This window comes from Coturnix japonica, unplaced genomic scaffold (genome assembly GCF_054131305.1).
Source record: "Coturnix japonica strain WE unplaced genomic scaffold, WE-NBRP24 Scf106, whole genome shotgun sequence".
Lineage (NCBI taxonomy): Eukaryota > Metazoa > Chordata > Aves > Galliformes > Phasianidae > Coturnix > Coturnix japonica.
In genome coordinates this window covers 62,485-90,090 of record NW_028189009.1, presented here as the reverse complement: position 1 = coordinate 90,090, position 27,606 = coordinate 62,485, and the positions used below count along the sequence as shown (strand labels likewise).

The 27,606-nt window shown below is 54.6% G+C and overlaps 1 protein-coding gene and 1 non-coding gene across 16 annotated transcripts; both read right to left on the bottom strand.

The window, feature by feature from the left end:
* Positions 1-356: 356 nt before the first annotated feature.
* On the bottom strand, positions 357-27,581 carry UBAP2L (ubiquitin associated protein 2 like). 15 transcript variants are annotated; one of them, XM_085535011.1, is made up of 29 exons: positions 27,463-27,581; positions 24,768-24,897; positions 24,418-24,495; positions 23,989-24,099; positions 23,537-23,705; positions 23,030-23,125; positions 22,398-22,443; positions 22,065-22,174; positions 21,587-21,661; positions 18,155-18,207; positions 17,738-17,823; positions 17,188-17,359; positions 14,898-15,099; positions 13,822-14,099; positions 10,782-10,954; positions 9,942-10,131; positions 8,767-8,821; positions 8,159-8,333; positions 7,727-7,799; positions 5,902-6,097; positions 5,718-5,806; positions 5,134-5,187; positions 4,527-4,608; positions 2,837-3,054; positions 2,646-2,751; positions 1,859-1,926; positions 1,413-1,610; positions 967-1,017; positions 357-556 (listed from the first exon to the last, which is right to left on the bottom strand). In XM_085535011.1, the coding sequence occupies exons 2-29, from the start codon at positions 24,855-24,857 to the stop codon at positions 461-463; spliced, it is 3,390 nt and encodes a 1,129-aa protein (XP_085391137.1). In that variant the 5' UTR covers positions 24,858-24,897; positions 27,463-27,581; the 3' UTR covers positions 357-460. The 15 variants fall into 15 exon arrangements, with proteins under 15 accessions (XP_085391137.1, XP_085391141.1, XP_085391139.1 ...); XM_085535015.1 differs by having other exon boundaries at positions 967-1,002; XM_085535013.1 differs by having other exon boundaries at positions 5,134-5,181.
* Positions 4,699-4,832, bottom strand: LOC146751269 (small nucleolar RNA SNORA58). The gene has a single exon (XR_014941717.1). It is a non-coding gene; the product is annotated as a small nucleolar RNA SNORA58 (small nucleolar RNA).
* Positions 27,582-27,606: the final 25 nt, after the last annotated feature.

Here is a 27,606-nt window from a genome sequence, read left to right as displayed (position 1 = left end):
TTGAAAGGAGTATAAAGCAATAAAGGCCCCTACGGCAAACGGGACAGAGTCTGAATGCAGAGAGAGAGGAGAAGGGAGAGGAAGAAAAGAAAGGAAAGGAAAAAAACAAACAAAAAAAAATACAAATTCTATATTACATACAACAGGAAAAAGGTGGCTGAAAACAGACAATGTGGAGCTGCCCCAGCTCTGCCCTGCCCGGGGCCGGCGCTGCCCCTTGTTGGGTGGGAGGGGGTGATTCTATATTACATACAACAGGAAAAAGGTGGCTGAAAACAGACAATGTGGAGCTGCCCCAGCTCTGCCCTGCCCGGGGCCGGCGCTGCCCCTTGTTGGGTGGGAGGGGGTGGTAAAAGGGGGTGGGGGTCTCTTCCTCCTCCTCCTCCTCCTCCCATATAGGTCGGCGTCGCTCGGTGGGGGTCTCAGTTGGAAGCAGTTGGTGGGTGGGGGCCGCCCCCGCTCAGTTGGTGCCCCAGCTGTAGCTGTTGTAGGCAGACTTGTTGGCCTGGGATTTCTGGGGGATGGAGCTGCCTTGGCTGCGCTGCCCGGAGCCGCTCTGTGGGGAGGGGGATGATGGAGGGGGGGGGGGGGGGTAAGGAGTAGAGGAGGTGGGTTAGCAAAGGGAGCGGGCGCTGAGCTCGGCCCCGGGGTCCCATCCCTGCAGCCCCACTGGGTGACACCACCACCATCATCACGGGGCTGCAGAGCTGCACCCCGAATCAATCAGCACCGGGGGGGGTTAAAGGGGGCAGTGGGGAGGGGGAGAGAGGGGGAAGGGGTTGAGTATGGAGTGTGTGTTTGTCTGTGTGTGTCTGTGCACATCCTGACTGCGGGCTCCTCTCCTCGCCTGGTGGGGCCATGGGGAGAAGGAAGGGGCTACGTGAGCCTGGGGGGCCTTAGGGGCAGGGAGAGACCCCAGGGTGAGTGCAATGCATCATCATCATCATCATCAGAGAGGTTCATTACCTGATCTTCCTGCTGGCGTTGGCAGCACAGTATCATCTGCAAATATGGAAGCTGTTGCAGTAGCAGGATATGTAAAAATAAAGGGACAAACTATGACAATAGAAATCCACTGTTAGACCTGTCAGCTACGGCGGGGTCGTGGCTGTGGATAAAGGAAACCTGCCGGCCTATGGAGCTGCCAATGGGAGAGGTCAGGATGGACCCAGGTGTGTCTGCGTGCAGGGGCAATACCCGACCGTAGCTGGTACAGCACCCCCGGGCCTTCCTCACCTCATCCTCATCATCCCTGTGTGTATGTGCATGTGTGTGTCACGGCGTGTGTCCACTGTGGGGTATAAGGGAGGGAAGGAGAAAGGGGAAAAGGGCCAAGGGGGGGGGAGGGAGAGCCCTAGAGATGCCCCCATGGAGGGGTATGGAGACCCCTGGGGGTCTAAGGGGCTGCTTACCTGCCCGTCCTGCTGGAGGTGGTGGTGGAGGATCTGCGAATGGGGCTGCTGATGCGGGGTGAGGATGTGCATGAAGGGGGTCGGGGGGTAGGCGGCTGCCGTCGCGGGGTTGATGGGGCCGCCGCTGCCCAGCGCTGAAGGCAGGTTGAAGGAGGCTGCCGGGGTTCCAGTGTGAAATCCCTGCTTCTCAAAGGATTGCTGAGGAGGGAAGAGATGAGTGAGGAACAGAGCAATGGGATGGAAAACCCCACGTGCATTACCCATAGCAAAGCATGGGCCAGGCAGTCAGTGCCTGCTGCAGAGAAGGGAGCGATGCTCCAACCTCCACCCTCCCCATGCTCAGAGCTGCTTTAAGCATGGGAAGGGCCACATGTTTCCCTCCTCCCCATCCAGCTGCCCCCATGGACAGACCCCTTCTCCATCCTGTTACCCAGCAAAGCACCCACCTGAGTTTTGGAGTAGACAGAGCCCGAGATGTCCGGCACACCCGTGTTACTGGATGTCACAGATACACCTGGCAGAAGGAAACGGGAGCGTCAGGGCTCAGCAACCAGCACTGGGGGGTCAGAGCGGCCTGGATGTCAGCTGAGGTTTGGAGGCATCACCCAAGGAGCAGAGCTGTGTGTGCTCGTAACAAGCACGTGTTCTATTGCTGTGGATAACGGCAGCTTCTGGAAGCTTCCAGAAATGGATTTAGGGGCTGGTGGCACCCAGAAATGCAGCAAGGCCAGGAAAGAGCAACTTGAAGAGCAGGCAGGAGATGAAATCAACCCCAGCACAAAGGGCTGGGAGCTCCTCAGCCACTAAACAGGCAATGGCAAGTGAGGGTGACCCGACTCGAGTGCTGCTTCCTCTGTAAGTTACATCAGGCTGCAGAGCTGATCATTGCAAAGAGAAAGAAGCAGCTCTAAAGGGCTCCGATGCAGTGGGAAAATGCACAGCTGGAATCTAAAGGCCATTGAGGCAGAACCAAAGCCGGCCCATCCCAACCAGCAGTGAGACCCAGAAGGTTTGCAGGCAGTTTTGCTGCTGGTTTCCTCTTCTTTCCTCCGAACACAACAACCAAATACGTTCCCATGAACGACCAACCAACCAATAAAGGAATAAACTGAGAAATGAAGGGAGTGGAGGCCCCAGAGCCATCACATACAGACATTGAGGTTGCCAACAAGCCCTGCCATGAAATGAAAAGCAGCCCTGCTGTGGAGCAGGATGCTCCTGCAGGTCACTTACCAGCGCTGTATCCATGAGAGCCGTAACCACTGGGCTGCTGGAAAGGGGTTGCTGATGCGTTGACGCTGACATTCACACCGTGCTGCTTGGAAGAGGTAGGAGCAACCTGAGGGAAGGAGAAGGGCGGAGTGAGAAGAGGCTGAGCTGCTCATCAGAGCCAAACCCCAATGCTTTGCCCTATGGAGACTCACAGGGAACACGGCGGGCCCGTACTGGAAGGTGCTGGGGAGCCCTGGTACCCCTGTGTAGTACGGCAGACTGGTGTAACTGTAGCCAGGAGGCAGCGCTGGGTTCAGGAACGTCTGCTGCGTGGTGTGGTGGGTTTGGGTCTGGCTCTGCTGCGGTTGGGCCAAAGTCGTTGCAGGAGCAGGGGAGGAGGCGTCGCCTCGGCCGAATTTTGTTAAGTCGCCTGTAGCAGAGAAGGAAGGAAAATGAGCAAGGAACAAACCCAGTTTGTTTGCGCTCTAGCTCAGCCTGCAGGGGATGCAGCATCGCCATCAGCAACAAAACAACCCCTCTGCTAAAGCAGACGCATCACAGTTGACCTAACCAACCCCTCTGCTTAAGCAGAAGCATCGCAGTTGAAGCCTCCCCCCACCCATGAAGGGATACCTGCTGTGCTTATTGCACTGCAGGACCAAGGAGCTGAGCATTGCACAAACCCCATCAGCTACTGGGTGCTGCACAAGCCTTGGGTCCCCTCTTGAAGTCCCCAGCCCCCCAACCATGTGAAGTGACACCTGCTGTTCCTATTGCTGTGCTTATTGCACTGCAGGACCAAGGAGCTGAGCATTACACAAACCCCATCAGCTACTGGGTGCTGCACAAGCCTTGGGTCCCCTCTTGAAGCCCCCAGCCCCCCAACCATGTGAAGTGACACCAGCTGTGCTTATTGCTGCCCTTACAGCATTGCAGGACCAAGGAGCTGAGCATTGCACAAACCCCATCAGCTACTGGGTGCTGCACAAGCCTTGGGTCCCCTCTTGAAGCCCCCAGCCCCCCCCCCAATGTGAAGTGACACCTGCTGTTCCTATTGCTGTCCTTATTGCACTGCAGGATGGAAGAGCTGAGCATTGCACAAACCCCACCACCAGCTGCTGGGTGCTGCACAAGCCTTGGGTCCCCTCTGGAAGCCCCCAGCCCCCCAACCATGTGAAGTGACACCAGCTGTGCTTATTACACTGCAGGACCAAGGAATTAAGCATTGCCTACACAAACCCCACCACCAGCTGCTGGGTGCTGCACAAGCCTTGGGTCCCCTCCGTGCATCCACATCAGCACCCCAAACACAGCCCTATAAACACAGCAGCTGGGGGGGGGGCTGCCCTACACCCCATCCCTACCAGCAACCAGCTCCTGCTGAGCCAACCATCCTCCAGCTGAGTGTGTGTGAATGGCTCCTTTCTACAAGCTGAGCTCTCACCTCCCTCTTTCTCTTGCCTGGTGGCACTGACCCAAAGGCTGCAGAGCTCCAGCAGCCCACAGGGAGCACTGGGAAGCATCGCTTCCTCTCCCCATCCTATGTTGGCAGTGGGGCTGAGCCAGTCCCCCCTCTGCTCCTCTTTGGGAGCACCTGCTTGGCTCTCCTATACAAACACTCTCCCCATTCAGAGCTCACACAGTAAAGCCAGTGAATTTCCCCCAGCTCAAAGGCAAGGCCGAGGGCAGCCACAGACATTAATTAGCAGCAATGTTAAGCTGGCTAATTATGCATGCAGCGGGGCTGAACTCTGAGCTTGGCATTTCAGTGCTGGGTCAAAGCACTTCTACAAAGAGCTCCTGATGAAGTGATGGGGGAGCAGTGCTGGAAAAGGAGAGATCCACCACGCCAGCAATTCCTTAAGCACACACGAGTTCAAAGCAACTGCTCCGTTCCCCTACCAGAGTATGGATTGCTGCTCAGGCTGCCATCTCTTCCAGTCAGTGGGGTGGTGGGCGTAGGGAATGGGATGCTGTAATAATCCTGAAGGGTAAAAGAAAGGAGAAGTTTGACAAGTTCTGTTTGGAGACGCAAAGCAGCCGCGCTATGAAAAGCAGAGATTGCAGGCACCATCTGTGTGAGAGCAATGCAGTTCCATCAGTCACATTGAGGCTGACCTCAGCCTGCACAAGCCCAGGTTTCTCTTGCATGCACCGTCCCCCTCATCTGGCTATGGGAACAACCAGACAAGGTCTACTGGTGTGCAACCCCTCAACCTGCCCGTGCTTTCCCCACCACATCACAAGGGATGACGTCCTGCTTCCTAACTAAAAACCACCCTCAAATACTCAGTTACAGGATCAGACGTGAGCTCTACAATGGCTCCTCGTGACACTGTTGGACAGAACAGCTCTGCTTGCTGCTCCCACTGATACAGCAGCATGAACTGCTGTTTATTCCCAAGGGTGAAGGGGGGATTCATTCATTGCCCCTCTGCCAAACAGGGGGACCCTTCAGCTCCCAGCCTGCAGCCAGCACTGCGATCTGTGCCCCATCTGCAGCACTCACCAATGGGAATCTCGTCTGGAGCATCTGCAGGTCGTCATATCCATACACCTGTGGCTAGAAAAAAGAGCAGGAGGTGACGTTAGAGACACAGAGCAGATAAAAGTCATTTATCCAATCGATACCCAACGTTCAGCTCAGGTAAAGCTGGAAGCAGAAGGTCCAGACCCATGTCATTCCCAAGGATGAGGCAGCCAGCACTGCTGCAAGGCTGGCACTGCAAAGAGCTGCTGGGATGAAGGAGAGCACCAAGGGCTGGCAGTGCTGCTTCAGGCTGCATAGAGGCAGCCCACAGCTCTCCTCTAAATGCAACTGCAGCACCCAAATGTGCCTTCACCTTCAGAAGGAAGCTGTGCCACCAACCCCAGCCCTCGTGGCATTGCTGCCCTTGTTCTGTATGACATTTATCACATAGCACAGCTCCAGACCTGCATTAACCAAAGGGCAGCTGTGATGGAAAACAGCAGCTCCAAACCCCTCAGTCCTGATGCTGCCAGGGTTTGGTCACACAGTGAACCAGGTTAAAAGGTGGAACCAGGAAGGACAAAGTGACACAACGCTGCTGAGTGCTGGGGGGTCCCACTCACCGGGTAAGCATGGAGCAATCCTGGAGCCATGATGTACGGGTTAGGCAACAACGGTGGGACTCCAGGGGGGAGGTTGGGGGGGGCTTTTCCTGCAAAAGGTAAAGAAAAGGGAATGTTAAATGGCAAATCCAACATCAGAAACCATTTCTTTGAGGCTCCCTTGGTTCAGCAGCGGGGGAAGCACCTGATGTCGTTGCCACAGAGCTGCGAGTGGAGGCTGTCACCGTGGAGTTGCTGCTGAGGCTGAGGCCCAGGCTGCTGACGCTGCTGAGGCTGGATGAAACACTTACAACCGGAGGAGCAGCCGACACCGTGCTGGAGGAGGTGGAGAAAGTGCTAGCAGAAGAATGGAGGCTGGCTTCACTCTCCACGCTTGTGTGCTGGGGAAGGAAAGGGAGAGTTATGTCACATAGCTGGCTGCAGGAATACTGCGGGATGCAGCTGATGCAATGCACTGCATTGCTCTGCCTGCACACACATGATCCCAAGAGCCTGCAGTGAACCCGGGGTGGCTGCAGGCTGCAAGGAAACCTGCTCTGCATCTGGATTCAGGCCTGAGATGTGAGAGCAGCCAGCACAGACTTGGGCAGCTGCATCCCAACACAGCTGGGAGCAGCAGGGCTGAACACCATGCTTGCAGCAGGGAGGTTTATTCTGCTACAGGAGCTGCAGCAGGTGTTTGAATAGAGGTTTATTCTGCTGCAGGAGCTGCAGCAGGGTCTTTGTTTGAATGGAGGTTTATTCTGCTGCAGGAGCTGCAGCAGGGTCTTTGTTTGAATGGAGGTTTATTCTGCTGCAGGAGCTGCAGCAGGTGTTTGAATGGTGCCACTCCATCAGCTGGGAATTTGCTCCAGCAGCTGCTTCCAGCTCTGGGGGGGCATTTTTAACAACTACTATAGGCTCAAATGAAGCTGCTGTTATGGTGTGATGTGGGTACAGGGTCAAACAGCCTTCAACAAGAGGTGTATGGGTGGAAATAGAGGGGTGCAGAGCTCCAGCAGACCCAGAGGTGTATGGGTGGAAATAGAGGGGTGTAGAGCTCCAGCAGATCCAGAGGTGCATGGGTGGAAATAAAGGGGTGCAGAGCTCCAGCAGACCCAGAGGTGCATGGGTGGAAATAGAGGGATGCAGAGCTCCAGCAGACCCAGAGGTGCATGGGTGGAAATAGAGGGGTGCAGAGCTCCAGCAGACCCAGAGGTGCATGGGTGGAAATAGAGGGGTGCAGAGCTCCAGCAGACCCAGAGGTGCATGGGTGGAAATAGAGGGGTGCAGAGCTCCAACAGACCCAGAGGTGCATGGGTGGAAATAGACGGGATGCAGAGCTCCATCAGACCCAGAGGTGCATGGGTGGAAATGGAGGGATGCAGAGCTCCAACAGACCCAGAGGTGCATGGGTGGAAATAGATGGGATGCAGAGCTCCAGCAGACCCAGAGGTGCATGGGTGGAAATAGAGGGATGCAGAGCTCCAACAGACCCAGAGGTGCATGGGTGGAAATAGATGGGATGCAGAGCTCCAGCAGACCCAGAGGTGCATGGGTGGAAATAAAGGGGTGCAGAGCTCCAGCAGATCCAGAGGTGCATGGGTGGAAATAGAGGGGTGCAGAGCTCCAGCAGACCCAGAGGTGCATGGGTGGAAATAGAGGGGTGCAGAGCTCCAGCAGACCCAGAGGTGCATGGGTGGAAATAGAGGGGTGCAGAGCTCCAGCAGACCCAGAGGTGCATGGGTGGAAATAGATGGGATGCAGAGCTCCAGCAGACCCAGAGGTGCATGGGTGGAAATAGAGGGGTGCAGAGCTCCAGCAGATCCAGAGGTGCATGGGTGGAAATAGAGGGATGCAGAGCTCCAGCAGACCCAGAGGTGCATGGGTGGAAATAGATGGGATGCAGAGCTCCAGCAGACCCAGAGGTGCATGGGTGGAAATAGAGGGGTGCAGAGCTCCATCAGACCCAGAGGTGCATGGGTGGAAATAGAGGGGTGTAGAGCTCCAGCAGACCCAGACTCACTCACCAGAAGAGTTGAAGTTGATGTTCGCCCAGAGGATGTGGATGAGGACAGACTGTTCTGCTGGGTGGGTAACGTACTGCAGAAAGAGGAGGGTTGTTAAGGCATCAGAACCTCTGCTGGCAGCACCAGGCCAGATCCCCTTCCCATTGAACTGCCTGAAGTGAGTAGATGCCAAGAAACCCACAAGGCCTGCACTACCCTGAAGGAAAGGGCTTGTCTGCTTCCTGACAGGAAGGAACTGCCACAGCTCAGCCTCTCCTCTCATCCAACCCTGGATATCTACATGTTTATTATTGCTGGGGCTGCAGCAACAGCCAAACAGCTCCACATGGACCCCCCCCACCTCCCCAAGGTGCCCTTTTGGATGGGACCGACCACCCCCACGCCTCTCCCCAGGCTCTTTTAGCCTATATATCTCTGTGTCCCTGTGCTCACCTGCTGAGCTGGGCTGCGGTGGTGCTGGGCAGCTCTTCATTGTGGCTCAGGCTGCTCAGAGCCGTCGAGTGTTGGCTGGCCGTGCTCAGCAGCGACGCCGCAGACACGCCGTCATTGAGAGGCGCCATGTTGGGAGCAGAGGGGGAATCAGACTTCACTGCGGGGCCGGTAGCACCTGTGAACATGGAGCTGTGGGTTAGAGGCAGCTTCCAGCAGCTCTTGGAGGGGGATGCAGCAGTGAGGATCAACCAGGGCTCGTTTAAAGGAGCTGGGATTGCTGGGCCTTCCCTCAATGCAGCCATTTCCATGCTTGTATCACCCCCAAAACCACCACGGGGTCAGTGCAAAGAGCTCCAAGCCCTACAAATGAGGCGCCTCCCACTGAGTAAATTATGGCCATCGGGGTGAAGATCTTCCAAGTGACTCATAAATGATTTTGTGGAACTATCAGCACGAAGCTGAACGTTTCGAGGTATGCAAACAGCACAAAGAACCCAGCATAGAAAGGCTTTGCTATTAACCCAGCTGCAGCTGTTCATCCAAAGCAATGAACACACAAAAAGGGGTTTGAGAGGCTCAGGACACCCACGGCACCACCAGATTCTTACCTTCAACAGCCTGCGTGCTTTGTAACGGCGTGGGTTGTACGGAACTGAAACCATTCTGAGGAAGAAAAGCAAAGCGTTAAGTATTGCAGCTGCTCCTTCCCAGATTCAATGCAGGGTCCAGCCCTGCCCACCCTTCATCCCTCAGCTGTGAAAGGGGAGTAGGGGAGTGAACTCTTGGAAAGGGCTGACAATAGTAGGACTAGGGGAAATGGATCCAAGTTGAAGGAGGGAAGATTTAAGGTAAGGAAGATAAGGGGTCCTTATGGGGCTCTCTGGGTGATATGGGGTCCCTATGGGGCTCTATGGGGTGATATGGGGTCCCTAAAGGGTTATATGGGGTCCCTATGGGGCTCTACGGGGTCCCTAAAGGGTTATATGGGGTCCCTATGGGGCTCTATAGGGTGATATGGGGTCTCTCTGAGGCTCTATGGGGTCCCTATGGGGTGATAATGAGGAAGATTTAGGTTGGATGTTAGGGGGAAGTTCTTCACTAGGAGAGTGGTGAGGCCCTGGAACAGGCTGCACAGGGAGGTTGTGGATGCCCCGTCCTTGGAGGTGTTCAAGGCCAGGTTGGATGGGGCCATGGGCAACCTGATCTATGGGGATCTATGGGAATCTATGGGGTCTCTATGGGGTCTCCTGGGCAACCTGATCTAGTAAATGTGTACGTTTGGTGGCCCTGCCAGGCAGGGGGGTTGGAACTACATGATCCTTGAGGTCCCTTGCAACCCGGGTCATTCTGTGATTCTATGGGGACTGTGGGGTTTATGGAGTCTCTATGGGGTCTATGGGGTCTCTATAGGGTCTATGAGGGGTTGGAACTACATGATCCTTGAGGTCCCTTCCAACCCAGGTCATTCAGTGATTCCGTGGGTGTGCTACCAAAGTGGGTGCGACTGAATCTGTGCACCATGCAAGAATCAAATCCTTGAGACCAAACTAAAGGCTTGGCCTGGATGCCACCCTACAGCATGTCATGAATGAGCCCTGAAGCGCGGCAGCAATCAGCTTGACCACTGTTAACCCAGTTGAGCAACAAAGTGAGGGCTCCAGCAGCTCAGTGTGGCCACGTTGTGAGCTGCAGCCACATAGGAATGCTTGATTGAGCACTCTACTCAAGGCAGCACTTAATACACCACCCTTAACACAAAGGGTGAGCGAAGCTGCCTCCCTACCTTGGCCTGGGTTAGGTCTTTCTGGGGCGAGGAGGAGATGGAGTTTGGGTATCGCCTGGTCTGGGTGGATCTCTGTTCGTACAGTGGTCCCTGAGCGCTGTTCTGGGAGGTAAATGTTGCTGTCTGTATTGTGCCGCTCTGGTAACCAGACTCCTGGCTTTGATTGGATGAAATAGTGGATGAAGATTCACTAAAAAGAGAAGAAAACACACAAAAAAAGGTCGTTTTCCTCCTTACAGCCCCTGCTGTAAAAGCAAATGGAACAAACTGCACCTTCTCCCATTTCAAACCTTTCCAAAGAGCCCCATGGAGGGGGGGCACACAGAGCAGCCCAATAAACCAAGCACTGAAGCAAACCTAGAAGGGATGCTCTGAGCTGCAGCCTCTCACTGCTCTGAGTGTCACAGCCTGTCACCACTCAGTGCCAGCACTCAATGGACACCCCAGCCCAAGAGAAAACAGGATTGCCATCCTATCCCTGTCTGCAGATACATAAAATACCCTACACCCCCCACACCAGGGGAGCACGGATCCTGCTCACCAGGAGCAGCTGTGCTGGGTGTTTCCCCTGCAGGATCTCCAGCAGAATGAACAAGTTTGCTTTCTGTACAAGCAACCAGAGGCCGATCAGTCACTGAAGCTGCTCAGAACAGCCTGCTGGCAGCTCGTGCTTTGCTGTCGCATACACTGTCCCCCCTTTGAGACTATAGGCAGAGTCAGAAAGGGTCTACTAGTATGCAGCATTGCTACAAGGGTCTACTAATATACAGCATAGCTACAAGCCTGCAGGTGAGCTCCTGAAGCTGTGATGAGCCCCATTGCCCTCCCTGTGTTGCTCACCTAGCAGTGCTGGTGTACAGACTGCTCTGAGGTTGGCTAACAGCAGCGCTGGTCGTGGGCGTCGATTCGTACTCGGCGAGAACAGGCTCGGAACCAAACTGCAACGCCCCAAACTGCAGGTTTAACCCTGAGATATCTGCTGAGCCAGGCATCTCCACCGCCAGCGCAGGAATCTGAAGGCAAAGGGAGAACACAGAGATGCTCAATCACTCCTCAAGAGCAGCATCCCCCAGGTTGATCCCTCCCCCATAGCATAGCATCCCCCCCCAGCACACTATATGATGTTAAGCATCCCCCAGCCTGAGCCCTTCCCCATAGCATCCCCCCCCAGCACACAATATGATGTTAAGCACCCCCCAGGCTGAACTCTCCCCCATAGCATCCCCCCCCAGCACACAATATGATGTTAAGCATCCCCCAGCCTGAGCCCTTCCCCATAGCATCCCCCCCCCAGCACACAATATGATGTTAAGCATCCCCCAGCCTGAGCCCTTCCCCATTGCATTCCCCCCCCCAGCACACAATATGATGTTAAGCATCCCCCAGGCTGAGCCCTTCCCCATTGCATCCCCCCCCCAGCACACAATATGATGTTAAGCATCCCCCAGGCTGAGCCCTACCCCATAGCATCCCCCCCCAGCACACAATATGATGTTAAGCATCCCCCAGGCTGAGCCCTTCCCCATAGCATCCCCCCAGCACACAATATGATGTTAAGCATCCCCCAAACTGAGCCCTTCCCCATTGCATCCCCCCCCAGCACACAATATGATGTTAAGCACCCCCCAGGCTGAGCCCTTCCCCATAGCATCCCCCCCCAGCACACAATATGATGTCCAGCATCCCCCAGCCTGAGCCCTTCCCCATTGCATCCCCCCCCAGCACACAATATGATGTTAAGCATCCCCCAGGCTGAGCCCTTCCCCATTGCATCCCCCCCCAGCACACAATATGATGTCCAGCATCCCCCAGCCTGAGCCCTTCCCCATTGCATCCCCCCCCAGCACACAATATGATGTTAAGCATCCCCCAGGCTGAGCCCTCCCCCATAGCATCCCCATCCCAGCACACAATATGATGTTAAGCATCCCCCAGTCTGAGCCCTTCCCCATAGCATCCCCCCCCAGCACACAATATGATGTTAAGCACCCCCCAGGCTGAGCCCTTCCCCATTGCATCCCCCCCCAGCACACAATATGATGTTAAGCATCCCCCAGGTTGAGCCCTTCCCCATTGCATCCCCATCCCAGCACACAATATGATGTTAAGCATCCCCCAGTCTGAGCCCTTCCCCATAGCATCCCCCCCCAGCACACAATATGATGTTAAGCACCCCCCAGGCTGAGCCCTTCCCCATAGCATCCCCCCCCAGCACACAATATGATGTTAAGCATCCCCCAGGCTGAACTCTCCCCCATAGCATCCCCCCCCAGCACACAATATGATGTTAAGCACCCCCCAGGCTGAGCCCTTCCCCATAGCATCCCCCCCCAGCACACAATATGATGTTAAGCATCCCCCAGGCTGAGCCCTTCCCCATTGCATCCCCCCCCAGCACACAATACAATGTTAAGCATCCCCCAGGCTGAGCCCTTCCCCATAGCATCCCCCCCCCAGCACACAATATGATGTTAAGCATCCCCCAGGCTGAGCCCTTCCCCATTGCATCCCCCCCCCAGCACACAATATGATGTTAAGCATCCCCCAGGCTGAGCCCTTCCCCACTGCATCCCCCCCCAGCACACAATATGATGTTAAGCATCCCCCCCAGCACACAATACACTGTTAAGCATCCCCCAGCCTGAGCCCTTCCCCATTGCATCCCCCCCCCAGCACACAATATGATGTTAAGCATCCCCCAGCCTGAGCCCTACCCCATAGAATCCCCCAACCAGCACACAATATAATGTTAAGCATCCCCCAGGCTGAGCCCTCCCCCATAGCATCCCCCCCCAGCACACAATATGATGTTAAGCATCCCCCAGGCTGAGCCCTTCCCCATTGCATCCCCCCCCCCAGCACACAATATGATGTTAAGCATCCCCCAGGCTGAGCCCTCCCCCATAGCATCCCCCCCCAGCACACAATATGATGTTAAGCATCCCCCAGGCTGAGCCCTTCCCCATTGCATCCCCCCCCCAGCACACAATATGATGTTAAGCATCCCCCAGCCTGAGCCCTACCCCATAGAATCCCCCAACCAGCACACAATATAATGTTAAGCATCCCCCAGGCTGAGCCCTCCCCCATAGCATCCCCCCCCCCAGCACACAATATGATGTTAAGCATCCCCCAGGCTGAGCCCTTCCCCATTGCATCCCCCCCCCCAGCACACAATATGATGTTAAGCATCCCCCAGGCTGAGCCCTCCCCCATAGCATCCCCCCCCAGCACACAATATGATGTTAAGCATCCCCCAGGTTGAGCCCTCCCCCATAGCATCCCCCCCCCAGCACACAATATGATGTTAAGCATCCCCCAGGCTGAGCCCTTCCCCATAGCATCCCCCCCCTGCACACAATATGATGTTAAGCACCCCTCAGGCTGAGCCCTTCCCCATTGCATCCCCCCCCCAGCACACAATATGACGTTAAGCATCCCCCAGGCTGAGCCCTCCCCCACTGCATCCCCCCCCAGCACCCAATATGATGTTAAGCATCCCCCAGGCTGAGCCCTTCCCCATTGCATCCCCCCCCAGCACACAATATGATGTTAAGCATCCCCCAGGCTGAGCCCTTCCCCATAGCATCCCCCCCCTGCACACAATATGATGTTAAGCACCCCCCAGGCTGAGCCCTCCCCCATTGCATCCCCCCCCAGCACACAATATGATGTTAAGCATCCCCCAAACTGAGCCCTTCCCCATAGCATCCCTCTCCCCAGCACACAATATGATGTTAAGCATCCCCCAGGTTGATCCCTTCCCCATAGCATCCCCCCCCCAGCACACAATATGATGTTAAGCACCCCCCAGGCTGAGCCCTCCCCCATTGCATCCTCCCCCCCCCCCATAAACAGATTAAACAGGAAGGCCCCACACCTTTGATGTTAAGGATGCTTTTTTCTTCTGCTGTTTCAGCTTCTGCTGTGCAGGCTGAGGACTGGACGACTGGTTGTCTGAGGAGCCCGGGGACATTTGGGGAACGGGGTTGGCTTTGCTGGGCAGCGGTGAAGACGGCGGAGCCGGCACGGTGGTGGAGGCTGTCACCACAGGCTGCTTCTCCTGCATGAACACCTCTATCATGGTGGAGGTGGACGTGAAGGCCTGTCTCTTGGCAAAGGGGCTGTGCACAGAGGAGTCTGTTGGGTTCTTGAGATCTATTGGAGAGGAGAAAGCACTGAATTAGGCTTCATTTCTTCCTTAGAAGTCAAGCACTGCACACGCTGCTGCTTGGAGGCCTGTTAAGCAGAGAATCCCCAGCTCCCACCTCGATGCTTTCACCAGCATCATACATTGATTTTAAGCCCCTCTTCCCTGAGTTCATTCCACCACCTCCATAGGACAAAGCAATTCAGCAAGCAGAACTCCTCCATCCTCCAGCATGAAGGTATTGCAGGCCTCCCTGCCACAGGTTTGTTGCTGTTTCCTTCCCCTCCTGTTCTCCCTGCCTGCTCCTTCCCCCCCCAGCAACGCTGCTGCCCACCCCCAGTGTATTGACACACAACTCCCATTCTGCCCCGCTGTTCTCCTCTGTGGCTCCTTGTCTGGAGAGCCCAGGAGCTGCCAACACCGACAGGGCTCAATTTGGAATTCAGCTTCGATTTGAACCAGAGCCATTTCACTACAGCAAGAAAGAAAGAGCGCAGCGCTCAGCTGCAGCAGGGCTCAGCATCTCAGCTACAAAGCAGGAGCTTCTATCAGCCTTTGCTTCTTCATGCCAGCATAGAGGTAGAGTTACTTCTTGGCATCAAACAGCCACCAGAATCACATTCCTTTTTAAGATGCATCAGGTCAGCAGCGAGGTGGCACTGACAAGTGTTTGTATTCAGAGCCATTCAATGCAGGTGCTTGCTGGCAGACCTGCTGTCATTACACCCAGCACTAAAAGCACCTGACATTCCTCCAGCTGAACTCAGGTTGTGAACCCAAGGAGGAAACAGAGCTGCCTCCCTTACCGTACTGCACGAGGGATGAGGTCTGCGTGGCCGATCCCATGTCCCAGGAGGAGGCAGCGCTGCTGCTGCCTGGCTGGCTGTGCTGAGCTGCCAGCTGGGCCAGAGCCTGGGCCGTCTTGAACTGCTCCAGGAACTGGGAGCCCGTGGTGCTGCTGCCTTTGGCCTCCCCGACGTCTCCAAAGCCTTTCCCCAGCATGCTCACCTGCAATTGCAGCATGGAAATACAACATCAGCATCTCCTCTGCATGGGAATTTGGCTTAGGATGGGGGGGTCTCAACACCCTGCTGCTCCCACCCACCAGGGAGACCTCATCCCTGCCATCCCACACCTCAAACTGTTCCATTTTCAAGTCTGACGGGGGCAAGAGAGAGCAGGAAAGACCCCAAGCATCTCTCATGAAGCAATGGGATCAATGTCTCTATCTACAGCCAACCCAGAGCAATGAGATGCCAGGCTGCTGCTTCCCACCTTGCCTAAACATCATATAGGACATGTAGAAAGCCCAAACATCATATAGGACAAGTGGAAAGCCCAAACATCATATAGGACATGTAGAAAGCCCAAACATCATATAGGACATGTAGAAAGCCCAAACATCATATAGGACATGTAGAAAGCCCAAACATCATATAGGACACGTGGAATGCCCAAACATCATACAGGACAAGTGGAAAGCCTAAACATCATATAGGACATGTGGAATGCCCAAACATCATATAGGACACGTGGAAAGCTCAAACATCATATAGGACACGTGGAAAGCCCAAACATCATATAGGACATGTAGAAAGCCCAAACATCATATAGGACATGTGGAATGCCCAAGCATCATATAGAACATGTGGAAAGCCCAAACATCATATAGGACACGTAGAAAGCCCAAACATCATATAGGACATGTAGAAAGCCCAAACATCATATAGGACACATGGAAAGCCCAAACATCATATAGGACATGTAGAAAGCCCAAACATCATATAGGACATGTAGAAAGCCCAAACATCATATAGGACACATGGAAAGCCCAAACATCATATAGGACACGTGGAAAGCCCAAACATCATATAGGACACGTGGAAAGCCCAAACATCATATAGGACATGTAGAAAGACAAAACATCATATAGGACATGTAGAAAGCCCAATCATCATATAGGACACGTGGAAACACCAAACATCATATAGGACATGTAGAAAGCCCAATCATCATATAGGACACATGGAAAGCCCAAACATCATATAGGACACATGGAAAGCCCAAACATCATATAGGACACGTGGAAAGCCCAAACATCATATAGGACATGTGGAAAACCCAAACATCATATAGGACATGTAGAAAGCCCAAACATCATATAGGACACGTAGAAAGCCCAAGCATCATATAGGACACGTAGAAAGCCCAAGCATCATATAGGACATGTGGAAAGCCCAAACATCATATAGGACATGTGGAAAGCCCAAACATCATATAGGACATGTGGAAAGCCCAAACATCATATAGGACATGTGGAAAGCCCAAACATCATATAGGACATGTAGAAAGCCCAAACATCATATAGGACACGTGGAAAGCCCAAACATCATATAGGACATGTAGAAAGACAAAACATCATATAGGACATGTAGAAAGCCCAATCATCATATAGGACACGTGGAAACACCAAACATCATATAGGACATGTAGAAAGCCCAATCATCATATAGGACACATGGAAAGCCCAAACATCATATAGGACACATGGAAAGCCCAAACATCATATAGGACACGTGGAAAGCCCAAACATCATATAGGACATGTGGAAAACCCAAACATCATATAGGACATGTAGAAAGCCCAAACATCATATAGGACACGTAGAAAGCCCAAGCATCATATAGGACACGTAGAAAGCCCAATCATCATATAGGACATGTGGAAAGCCCAAACATCATATAGGACATGTGGAAAGCCCAAACATCATATAGGACACGTGGAAAGCCCAAACATCATATGGGATACATGGAATGCCCAAACATCATATAGGACATGTAGAAAGCCCAAACACTATACAAGACACATGGAAAGCCCAAACATTATATAGGACACATGGAAAGCCCAAACATATAGGACAAGTGGAAAGCCCAATCATCATATAGGACATGTAGAAAGCCCAGACATCATATAGGACATGTAGAAAGCCCGAACATCATATGGGACACGTGGAAAGCCCAAACATCATATGGGACACATGGAAAGCCCATATAGGATATGTGGAAAGCAATGCCTATAGAAGTGTTGCTCCCTTACCATGCTGTGATGGGAGAAGGAGTTCCCAGAGGCCGGCTGGGACATGGTGCTCTGCTTGGAATTGCTGAACACCAGAGGCTGAGCCAAGGATGGAGCCTGGGAGGACTCCAGGTTTGTTGACTCATTCTCCATGGAAGAAGGTGTCTTTCCTAGCAGCACTGCAAGGTCGATTCTGGATGGAGAAAGAAAGAAAACCCATTGAGGTGAGCAGGAGCTCCAGCATTGCTTGCTTTCACAACAGTTCTACCTCCGACCCCACTGTTCTCTTCACACATCCAATAGATCTGCAATAGAACTTTACACAGCCGACACCAGCAGCCTCAAAGGAGCCTGGCAGCATCCTATCTGCATTCATAGGGCCCACACTTCCAACACTTAGAAAACAGCCCCAAAATCTGAAGAACCAGCAAAGAACTGAGCCAGAACATGGGCCCAAAACCTCCTTTACTCAACCCTCTATGTTTTAGTCTGTGTTAGCTTATTCAGAGCTGCAGGGTAAGGCTGGGATGGGACTCGTGTACCCCTTGTATGTCATGCCCTGAGCCATCACCTCTGTCCGGCTGTGATTGTCACATTCTCTGTAGGCAGAGGCACTGAAGACACATTGGATGCAGTGAAGATCTTTGTCTCAGACAGCTGAAAGACAAAAGGGGGGGGAAAAGGAACCTAAGTCAGAGCAGCACGTCAGGACTGCCCATAAAGCACAAAGGTGTTGGGAATTAACAGCCACAACCAGCTCAAGGAGCCGAGTGTCTGATCTTCACTATTTGGCTCCCAACAGAATCAGCTCTTGTGATCTGTATCACAAGCAACGTTCCCTCATTCATCACAGCTCCTGGTGCTGGGAGCCCACCCTGGGCTCTGCCTGCACTTTGCAGAGGAGCAATCTGTGCTGCTTTACTTGCTGTGCACAGACAGGGCAGCACCAGGCAGCAGTTGTACAGGGGAGGGGTTGGAGGGTACCTACATCTTCATTCCAGTCCTCCGTGCCCCACTCCTCCGTCGCGGCCCTCCATGCACCTACAGTGGGAACAGAAATCAGACAAGTCAAGCGCACAGCAAAGCTCTTCCAAGAGCAATGGAAGCACTGGGGGGGGGCTTGGCAAGCAACTGACAGGACTCTATTTGCCAACCAGAAGTCAAAGCAGCCGACCCCAACCCCAAACTTAGGGGCAGGTTCCCATGATGGTGAGGATAAGCGGAACCAGAGGGACCCTGGGCCAGCAGGGAGGGCAGCACACACAGCCCAGCACCCAATGGACACAGAGCTCAGCGTGGAGCCCCTCAGCCCCTTCTGACCCCCTCCTACAGCTGCGATCCCAGCAGCTCTGACAGAGCTCCTCCAGATTGGGTTCCCCACCAGGCATTGCACAGAGCAATGGGACCATTCTGAGGCTCAGCTTCCTTCCCCCCCCCCAACCCCAAGCATTGAAGCCTCTCCACACCACAACGTGTATTAAGGGACAGGAAAATGTGCCAATTTCAGTGTAATGGCCAAAACCAGCAGCTTAAAGCACCAGGGGGCAAAGCAGATTTCAGACACCATCCATTGCAGCACCATTTGCAAGAGAGCAAGATCTCCAGAAGGGAAAAGCTTTGCTGGATTTCACATGGGGGATCCCAAACCCATCAGGTAACTTGGAATTGGGAATGAGGAACATGGCAGCACTTCCCATTGCCAACAGATCCTGGGCCAAACCACCCACTGCTGTGCCCAGGGCAGCATCAGGAGGGGGGAGCAGAGCACCACAGTGGGGTTAACCCTGGGGGTAATCAACTACCAGCAGCTTATGGGGCACAAACAGAACGTGGTGAATGAGGGCTGGCACATCCTGCTGTAAGACCCATTGGGCTGTTGGATTTGGGGGGAAGAACAAAGGTTTTCCCCATTTATGTTTCAGCTACGGGGCCAAAACAGCTGCTTATCTATTGGTGGGGTGTTCGGAGCACCAAATGAGCACTGAAATAAGCCAAGAAACCCTCTTGGATTGATGTTCAGTTTGATTTAGGGATAGAGATATGGACAGAACGTGGCTCCTTTGGGTGCTGGGAGCCTCAGGGTGCTGCTCCTCCCTGTGTTGAGGCTCCCAGCAACCAGGACAACACAGTGTGTTGGGGAGCTGAGCTTTGTGCTGCTCACACCCAGATCACCATAGAGAGACCCCAATGCAGCACAGGGCTCTGCTTTTATTGCTCGTTTTGGGGGGGGAAAGAAGACAAAAAGCAAAGCAGCAAGGAATTCAGAATGGAATCCAGCCCTGCATAGAAAGGCCTTTAAAGAGCAGCTGCTCAAAGCAAGGAAAGGAGAGGAAAATCAAGAGTGGTTTGCAAATATCAGTGTGATCTTTTGGGGTATTTTAGGCTGAATTGCACTGCCCTGCATTGCAGCACAGGGGGTTCAAGTAGTTTAGCAGAGATGATGGGCCCCAATGCAAAGCAGCTGCTCAATGCACTTATGGGTTTGCTGGAAAACAAAGAGATTCCATTGGGACCTCAAGGCTTGTCCCAAAGGGAAGATCTCTTACCCTAAGCTGGATGTGAGCAGCCCAGACCCCCACCTGCAGCCACCCCAAATGGTTGGAGGACTGAGCCAACCCACAAAGCAGCGTCAATGCAGACAAAGGCACAAGGGTGGCACAGCCAGCAGCCACGTGTTAATGGTTAACCAGGGGGTCAGAGCTGGAGGTGCTTCAGAACAGAAGCATTCCATGTCCCATCCTCACCCCTCAGCAGCTCCCTTTCCTCTTATAGCTTCCAAGAGCAAAGCAAAGGGGCTGTGAGCTCCTTGTAATGGCTGCAGCACCTGCTTTGCCACCCACACCAGCAGGAGCCAGGCAAGCAGCCCTGATGTTTGGGGCTTTCTTTTGGACACCCAGCAGCCTTAATAAGGCAAAGTGGAGCAGCCCACGGGTCTCTCTCAGCTTCACGAGGCATGAGATAAAGCAGGAAAGGACTGACCTGACTTGGAGGTATTCAAGGCCAGGCTGGATGTGGCTCTGGGCAGCCTGGGTTGGTGGTTGGTAACCCTGCACGCAGCAGGGGGGGGTTGAAAGCAGACGATCCTTGTGGTCCTTTTCAACCCATTCTATGATTGTAATGAGCACTGAGCAGCATCCTGCTCACCCCAAAGCACCACAACACCCCATAGGGCAGCAAAGCAGCGTGACAGAGCAGGGTACCAAAGCAGCCCTCAAACATCGCTCACCAAAGGCCAGCTGTAAGCAGGGGCAAAGCACCGAGGCAGCTGAGCAGAGCTAAGCACCCTCACAGCAGCATTCTGAACCCCTGTGTGCAATGCAAAATGCAGCAGGGCCAGAGATGTGGGAGCATCACTCAGCAGTGGGGCTGAGCTGCTTTGTGCTCTATGAGGGCTCTGTCATAGCAATGGGGGCTGTCATAGCAATGGGGCTGAGCTGCTTTGTGCTCTATGAGGGCTCTGTCATAGCAATGGGGCTGAGCTGCCCTGAGCTCATGGAGGGCTCTGTCATAGCAATGGGGCTGAGCTGCCCTGTGCTCATGGAGGGCTCTGTCATAGCAATGGGGGCTGTCATAGCAATGGGGCTGAGCTGCTTTGTGCTCTATGAGGGCTCTGTCATAGCAATGGGGCTGAGCTGCCTTGTGCTCATGGAGGGCTCTGTCATAGCAATGGGGCTGAGCTGCCCTGTGCTCATGGAGGGCTCTGTCATAGCAATGGGGCTGAGCTGCTCTAGGAGGGCTCTGTCATAGCAATGGGGCTGAGCTGCCCTGTGCTCATGGAGGGCTCTGTCATAGCAATGGGGCTGAGCTGCTCCTGTAGGGCTCTGTCATAGCAATGGGGCTGAGCTGCTCCTGTAGGGCTCTGTCATAGCAATGGGGCTGAGCTGCTCTATGAGGGCTCTGTCATAGCAATGGGGCTGAGCTGCCCTGCTCATGGAGGGCTCTGTCATAGCAATGGGGCTGAGCTGCCCTGTGCTCATGGAGGGCTCTGTCATAGCAATGGGGCTGAGCTGCTCCGAGCTCCTGGAGGGCTCTGTCATAGCAATAGGGCTGAGCTGCTCTAGGAGGGCTCTGTCATAGCAATGGGGCTGAGCTGCTCCTGTAGGGCTCTGTCATAGCAATGGGGCTGAGCTGCCCTGAGCTCATGGAGGGCTCTATCATAGTGCTGGGGATGCAGCGCTGCTGGGGGGGCTGAGAGCAGCACCTGAGCTCCATTGACCCGCTTGGAAAGGGTTAAACCTCTCCCAGCTCACATTGGAGGTGTCAGCATTAGTAAAAGCACGGTCAGAACAAGCATCAAAACTCGTTAAAGTGAATGAATTAAGAGAGGAGAACGACATATCCATAGATATTTCAAGTTGGGTGGGGGGGGAAAAATAAAGGGAGCTAATGAAAGTAAAGGGATCCGGGGCAGTCGGTGCACCTGGATGTATCGTACCAGGAGCAGAGTCAAATTTTCGGGGATAATTTGAGCCCTCACCCCCAATGAAATCAAGTCCTGAAACAAAAGAAAAGACAAGAAAAAAAAGAAAGAAAACCAGTGAATTTGGACCCTGGTGAAGCCGTTCTGCTGCTATGTGGGTATTGTAAAGAAGATGCCCAAAGGCACCACAACCAAACCTGGCATCACTGTGGCCAATGCATCACCCTACAGCAGCCTGAGAAATGGCTTTGAAAGGGAAATACCCCCCCAAAAAAGCAGGGAGGGAACAGCTGAGCTCAGAGCTATAATCTCATGGAGGACCTGAAGGTGTTTGTTCAATAAAGGCTTTTCCTAAGGACATAAAAGTGAGGTGAGCGCTGCTTTGGTGGCACATCCAGCTCTGAGTCTCTGAGCTGCCACATTAGAACCACAAGCTGAAGGTTCCTCTCATACAAAGGATGAATGTGGCTTCACTTACTTGTACCATCGTCCGGCTCGAAGCTGCCCGTGTTGTTCCACGTGTTGCTGTTATTCCCATAGCTCTCATCCGTGCTGGTTGGCTCAGCGTAGTCAGCTGGGTTGAAAGTTCTGCCAGACAGAATAGGGAAGATTTCAATCTCTTTTTCCCTGCACCATTGATTGAATTCCCACTGTAACACGGCTAAGAGATTGCCTGAAGGGTCTCTGCCCCATAGAGAGCTGCATCAGCCCTTCCATACTGCGGGATGTGACTTTTATTGGTGATTTTTAACAAGAATAAAGTAAAAGATGGAGGTAAAAGGCAACATACATGCACAAAGACTTGACTCACCCCATGCCTTGGGCAGAGAATCTTCCTCCCCGCCGTCCAGAGCCACCTGTAAGACACACATAGAGCTGCAGCACGAGGACAAGAACCATCCCAGCAATATACAGAGCTCTGATGCCCTCAATATGGAAGCAATGAGGATCCCCCTGAGCTGATGGGTTTGCAGTGTCTTTCTATGTACGTGAATGGCCTCAGCCGGCTGGCAGTGCCATCAGCCACACATTGATTCCAGGTTTGGATGAGGTTTCCAGCCGATAAAAGCTGGAGCGCTGAACCCCAGCTCCTCATTCCTGTTATGTGCATCAACTCCTGAGCTGCACAAATCTCACAGGAGAATGAATTTCTGCTGCTTAGCACTTAAAAACCGAGCCAAGGGTTTGCATGGGTGGGGATGGGGAGGATCCAGACCCTGCTGCAAACAGGCAGACAGGAACCTCTGCATAGGGAAGCCACACTCAGCTCCATTGAGCTGTGAGAGCTCCCTATAGCTCCCAACACACCCACAGCCACATTCAGGTGCTGAGTTCAAGTGCTGGATTGAACAAACCAAGCTCTAATTAATCAGCTTAGCAGCCTCCCTTGTCAGAGAGGTCCAGGCTTCACCACCCCCCCCTGTACCTACAGCCCTGTGTTACCTCGGCCCCGGCCACGGCCCCGTCTCCCTCTCTCTGTTCCTCTTCCAGTCGAGCCTCCACTCTTCCCACCATCCAGCCCGTTCTCCTGGCCCCGAACTGAAAGACAGAACAACACAGGGACCACATTAAGCCCATCACAGACCAGACTTGGCCCCATTGCTGGGTTCATTTCTGGGCTCATTGCTGGGTTCATTGCTGGCCCTATTGCTGGCCTCATTGCTGGGCTTATGGCTGGCCCCATTGCCGGGTCCATTGCTGGGCTCCTGTTGTCATTGCTGTCATCCAGCCGGGATTATCCCTGTGCTCTGCTCAGCCCTCAAACTGCTGAACATGGTGGCCATGCAGTGGAATGAACACTCCATGACCTCATGCTTCTAATAACAAGAGCATCACCCAAGGACGCATCTCATGCTGCCACCTGAGGGTGACTCCCCCCAGCACAGGGTGCTCAGCACAGCGGGATGTGATGGTGTAAGGGTATAAAGGGGTAGAAGGGTGGGTACATACACTCTCTGCCACGGCTGGCACCCCGGCCCCGTCGCGGCGGCCCCCCACGTCGCCTGCTGAAATCCCGATCTCTCTCCCGGTTCTCTTTGCTCTCCTCACTGGGTTCTGTCTGTCCGCTGTCCTTCTGTCCTGAGACGCCTTTCTTCTTCCCGACCATCTCCCAGGAATGCTGGAGGTTTGTCAAAGGGGAAAAGCAATTAACACGAGGCTCAAAAGCTCCAGGTTCAGAGCGCTCTGCAGTCATTGCTTCAGGGGGGGGCTGCTCTCTAAAACCCAAATCCCCCCCTACAACCATGGGAGGACAAGACCAGAATTTACCCACAGGTGAATTCAACCTCCCAGGCTACTCGTGTCTCATTGTGGCTCTTGTATCAAGCCTGGAGTGAATGTTTTATCCCCAAATATGTGGTGACATTGAATTGAGCCTCACCACTCACAGCACCCGACCCTACCGTGTCCGGATTGCCCTCCAGCAGCACATTGATGGCTCTGTTCACATCCCCATTGCAGTCGTGCAGAGCGATCACACACTCATCCTGGTTCTTCCCCGTGATGTCAATCAGCTGGAAAGAAGAAAACACCAAAATCAGGGCGTTCCATACCCAAAAAGCACCAACATCAACACTGATCTCAGATGGAAGCATGGAGGATCCCACAAGAGAAACCCCACATAGAAATGGCAGCGTTCCCTGCTTAGTGGTGCCCTCAAATAAGCAATAAATGCCCAGCAATGAGGGTGGGAGTTTGAGTCCCATCATAGAGCAGCCCATGAGCTCCTTGTGCTGCAGCTCCTTGTGCTTTAAGGCTGCATTGAGCAGACCCAGGAGAGCCACAGCAGCACAACCCCCCTGCCATCATCCTCCCCTTTTATATATACTCACTTGTTTCACCTTCTCCTCAAAGTCAGCGTCGTTGTGGTCCGAAATCATCTGTGCAAGTCGAATCTGTTCCGCAGTGGCCTGAAGAGATGGGGGGATAATCAAGAGAGAGCGGTTAGTGTGGAGCTCCCAAAGGCCACAATGCTTCCAGGCTGCACCAAGGGGTGGATGTGATGGTATTAATGGGAGGATGAAGGCTCCAGAAGGCATAAAAGGCAAAGGGGAGCAAGGGAAGGTGTCCCACGTCACCCTCATCACCACCAGAACATGGAGACAAAGTGCAGGAGGCTCTGGAGACCCAATAGGACCCAATGGAAGCACACTGCCCCTGCCATGGTTCCGCCTGCTCTTACCTGCGGCCGCTGCTTGTGCTGTGTCTGGCTCTGTGTCTGTGTCTGCTCCCAGCTCCCCCGGGCTCGGTTAGTGCCCACCGATGTCATCATTTACAGTATATACAAATAACAGTATTTACAAGGTAGAAGTCTGCGGTGGGATGGGGGAGAAGAGAGAATAGGATGTTAGAAACTGGAAACATATGGCAGCACCAATATGGGGTGAGACAGAACAGCCCCATATCCACGACCCCAGAGGGAAACACCCCCCTGGGAAGGGCTGAGCTGGTACAGAACCACCCCATAGAACACACAGGGCTTCATAATCCATAGGGCAGCTTTGATCTGAGGGTGGGACATCCCAAAGCCTGCGAGGATCCTAAAAGCTCCTAATTATTCTCCTCCTTTTGTGCCTCCAGTTCCAGGTGCTGCTGCAGCCCTGTCTGAAGGGTATGACCCCGTATAGAACCAACTGGGCCCTTCACCTCCCCCATCCCCTATATCAGACCTTGGAACATTGTTTTCTTCTATCAATTACTCCAGATTCAAAAGCTGCCATATAAAAAAGGAAAGAACTCGATGCCAATATGGGATAACAGCAATGAGGTGCTGGAGCTCAATGAGGATGCAGAGGTGCTCAATGAGGATCAGCAGCCTAATGCTGCAGATAAAGGGGAAGATCCCAACCCCAACAGGCAGCATAGGGGGCAGAAAGGGATGGCAGCGCCCTATAGGGGGGGCTGCCCATAATAGGGACCCTCAGCAGTTGTAGAACTGACCCTATGGGGGTAATGAGGCCTCATAGCAGCTTAAGGAGAGCGCTGTGTCTGCACTAACTCAACCTGCAGCTCCAATGGGGTCCAACACTGCTCTACCCACAGCCTTAATGCACATTCTGCTCAGCCCTGCTGCATTTTAGGGCCTGTTCCATCATTTTAGATGCAAAAACACCCCAACAAAGGCACCAAAGCAGCAGCAACTTCACTCCTCCCACCTGTAACACCATCGCAATGCAAACCTTCCCTATCCCAGCACCCAAATGATGGGCTTTACAATGAGCTCGGGGTGCATTTATCACCCATTTCATCTCCTTTTCCTTTTGCTTTCGGGTGGCAAAACAAAACCACGCGGCGACGGAGGCCAAACAAAGCAAAACCCAGAGAAAATGAGAACAAATAGGGAAAGCTTCGAGATAAAGGGGATGGGATTGGAGGTAAAAGGAGCAGAGCAGCCCTGGGATGTTGCATTAAAGGGGCTGCAATGAGCCGCCTGCCCCAGCAAAGCCCAGGGCTGCAATGGAGGCTCTATAATGAGAGTGTGATACGGAGACAGAGCGACACGGTTCAGTTTATTGGGGATTCAGGGGTTACAATGCGGGACGGGGCTCTGTGCTCACGGGTGATGCCAGGGGAGCCCCAGCACGGCCCGGCCTCAGTTTCCCTTATGGCTTAAGGGAAGAAAAGCGGCATCTCCGCCCCCTCCTGCATGTTCGAAAGGCTCCAAAGGAAAAGGACAACGCGGGGGTAACGAGTGAGGAAAGAGAGAGACCGAACTACGGAACGGGGAACCGCAGCACGAACGGATCCGTTCCCTGCGGGGAGAGCACCGTGTGTGGCCGGTACCGGGCCCCGAAGCAGCACCGGGATCAGGCCCGTAAGCGGCACCGGGCTCGGCCCCGTAAGCGGGATCTGGTCAGCCCCGAAGCGGCACCGGGTTCAACCTCGAAGAGACACCGGGCCCGGCCCCGAAGCGGGATCTGGTCAGCCCTGAAGCGGGACCGGGCTCGGCCCCACAGCGGCACCGGGCTCAGCCCCATAAGCGGCACCGGGCCCGGCCCCGAAGCGGGATCTGGTCAGCCCTGAAGCGGCACCGGGCTCGGCCTCGAAGCGGCACCGGGCTCGGCCCCGAAGCAGGATCTGGTCAGCCCTGAAGCGGCACCGGGCCCGGCCCCGAAGCGGGATCGGCTTCAGCCCCGAAGCGGCACCGGGTTCAACCTCGAAGAGACACCGGGCCCGGCCCCGTAAGCGGGATCCGGTCAGCCCCGTAAGCGGCACCGGGCTCGGCCTCGAAGAGACACCGGGCCCAGCCCCGTAAGCGGGATCCGGTCAGCCCCATAAGCGGCACCGGGCCCAGCCCCGCATCACGCAGCTCCCCCGGTTCATCTCAGCGTGGCCGCGCCTCCCCGAGCCCTTTGTGCTCCCGGTCCCCTCCGCCTCCCGCCGCCGGGATCCGCCCGTTCCCGGTGCGGCCTATTGTGGGCTCCCAGCCCGCTCCCCGCCGTCCCGTATCGCACAATGGGGGCGGCCCCATCTTGCAAGGCCCGGCCCGGACCCCCCCCCCCCCCCACTCTCTCCGCCTCCCCCCGGCAGCTCGGCGCCAGGCCGGGCCGCTTCCGCCCTCATGGCCGCGTTCCGGCCGCCATTCCCCCCGCCCGACTCGGCCGCCCCCGCCCGTCCGTCCCGCTCTCACCTGCGGCGGCCGCGCGTTACGCCAGCCCGAGGCTGGGCCCGGCCTACTAGGCCGCAAAGAGCCTGGAGGGGAGCGGGGAGCGAGAAACCGAGCCGGGATGGCTGGAAAAGGCCTAAAAGGGACGAATGAGGCCGGGGGGGAACCTGAGGAGCCCGGGGGGGAGGGAGGGGAACGGCGGGGGAGGGGTTGGGGGCGGGAGGGGCCGCGAGGACGAACCGGAGCCGCCGCCGCCGCGAACCAACTTTACCTGAGTCTCCACACACTGACACTGCCCAGCGCCGCCCGCCCCCATCACGTGACGCGGGCTGCGGGGGGCGGGGCCAGCCCCGGTTTCGCACCCACGTGACGCGTGACGGTAGAGTCACGTGATTAGGGAAGTAGGCTCGCTTCC

Excerpts from the sequence above, each read along its gene's own strand:
- UBAP2L (XM_085535011.1), bottom strand. The coding sequence starts at position 24,857 with ATGATGACATCGGTGGGCACTAACCGAGCCCGGGGGAGCTGGGAGCAG. Across the intron at positions 23,126-23,536 it reads TGCCAGCCGTGGCAGAGAGT|TTCGGGGCCAGGAGAACGGG; the intron begins GTATGTACCCAC and ends TCTGTCTTTCAG. Across the intron at positions 18,208-21,586 it reads TCCTGGTACGATACATCCAG|GTGCATGGAGGGCCGCGACG; the intron begins GTGCACCGACTG and ends TTCCCACTGTAG.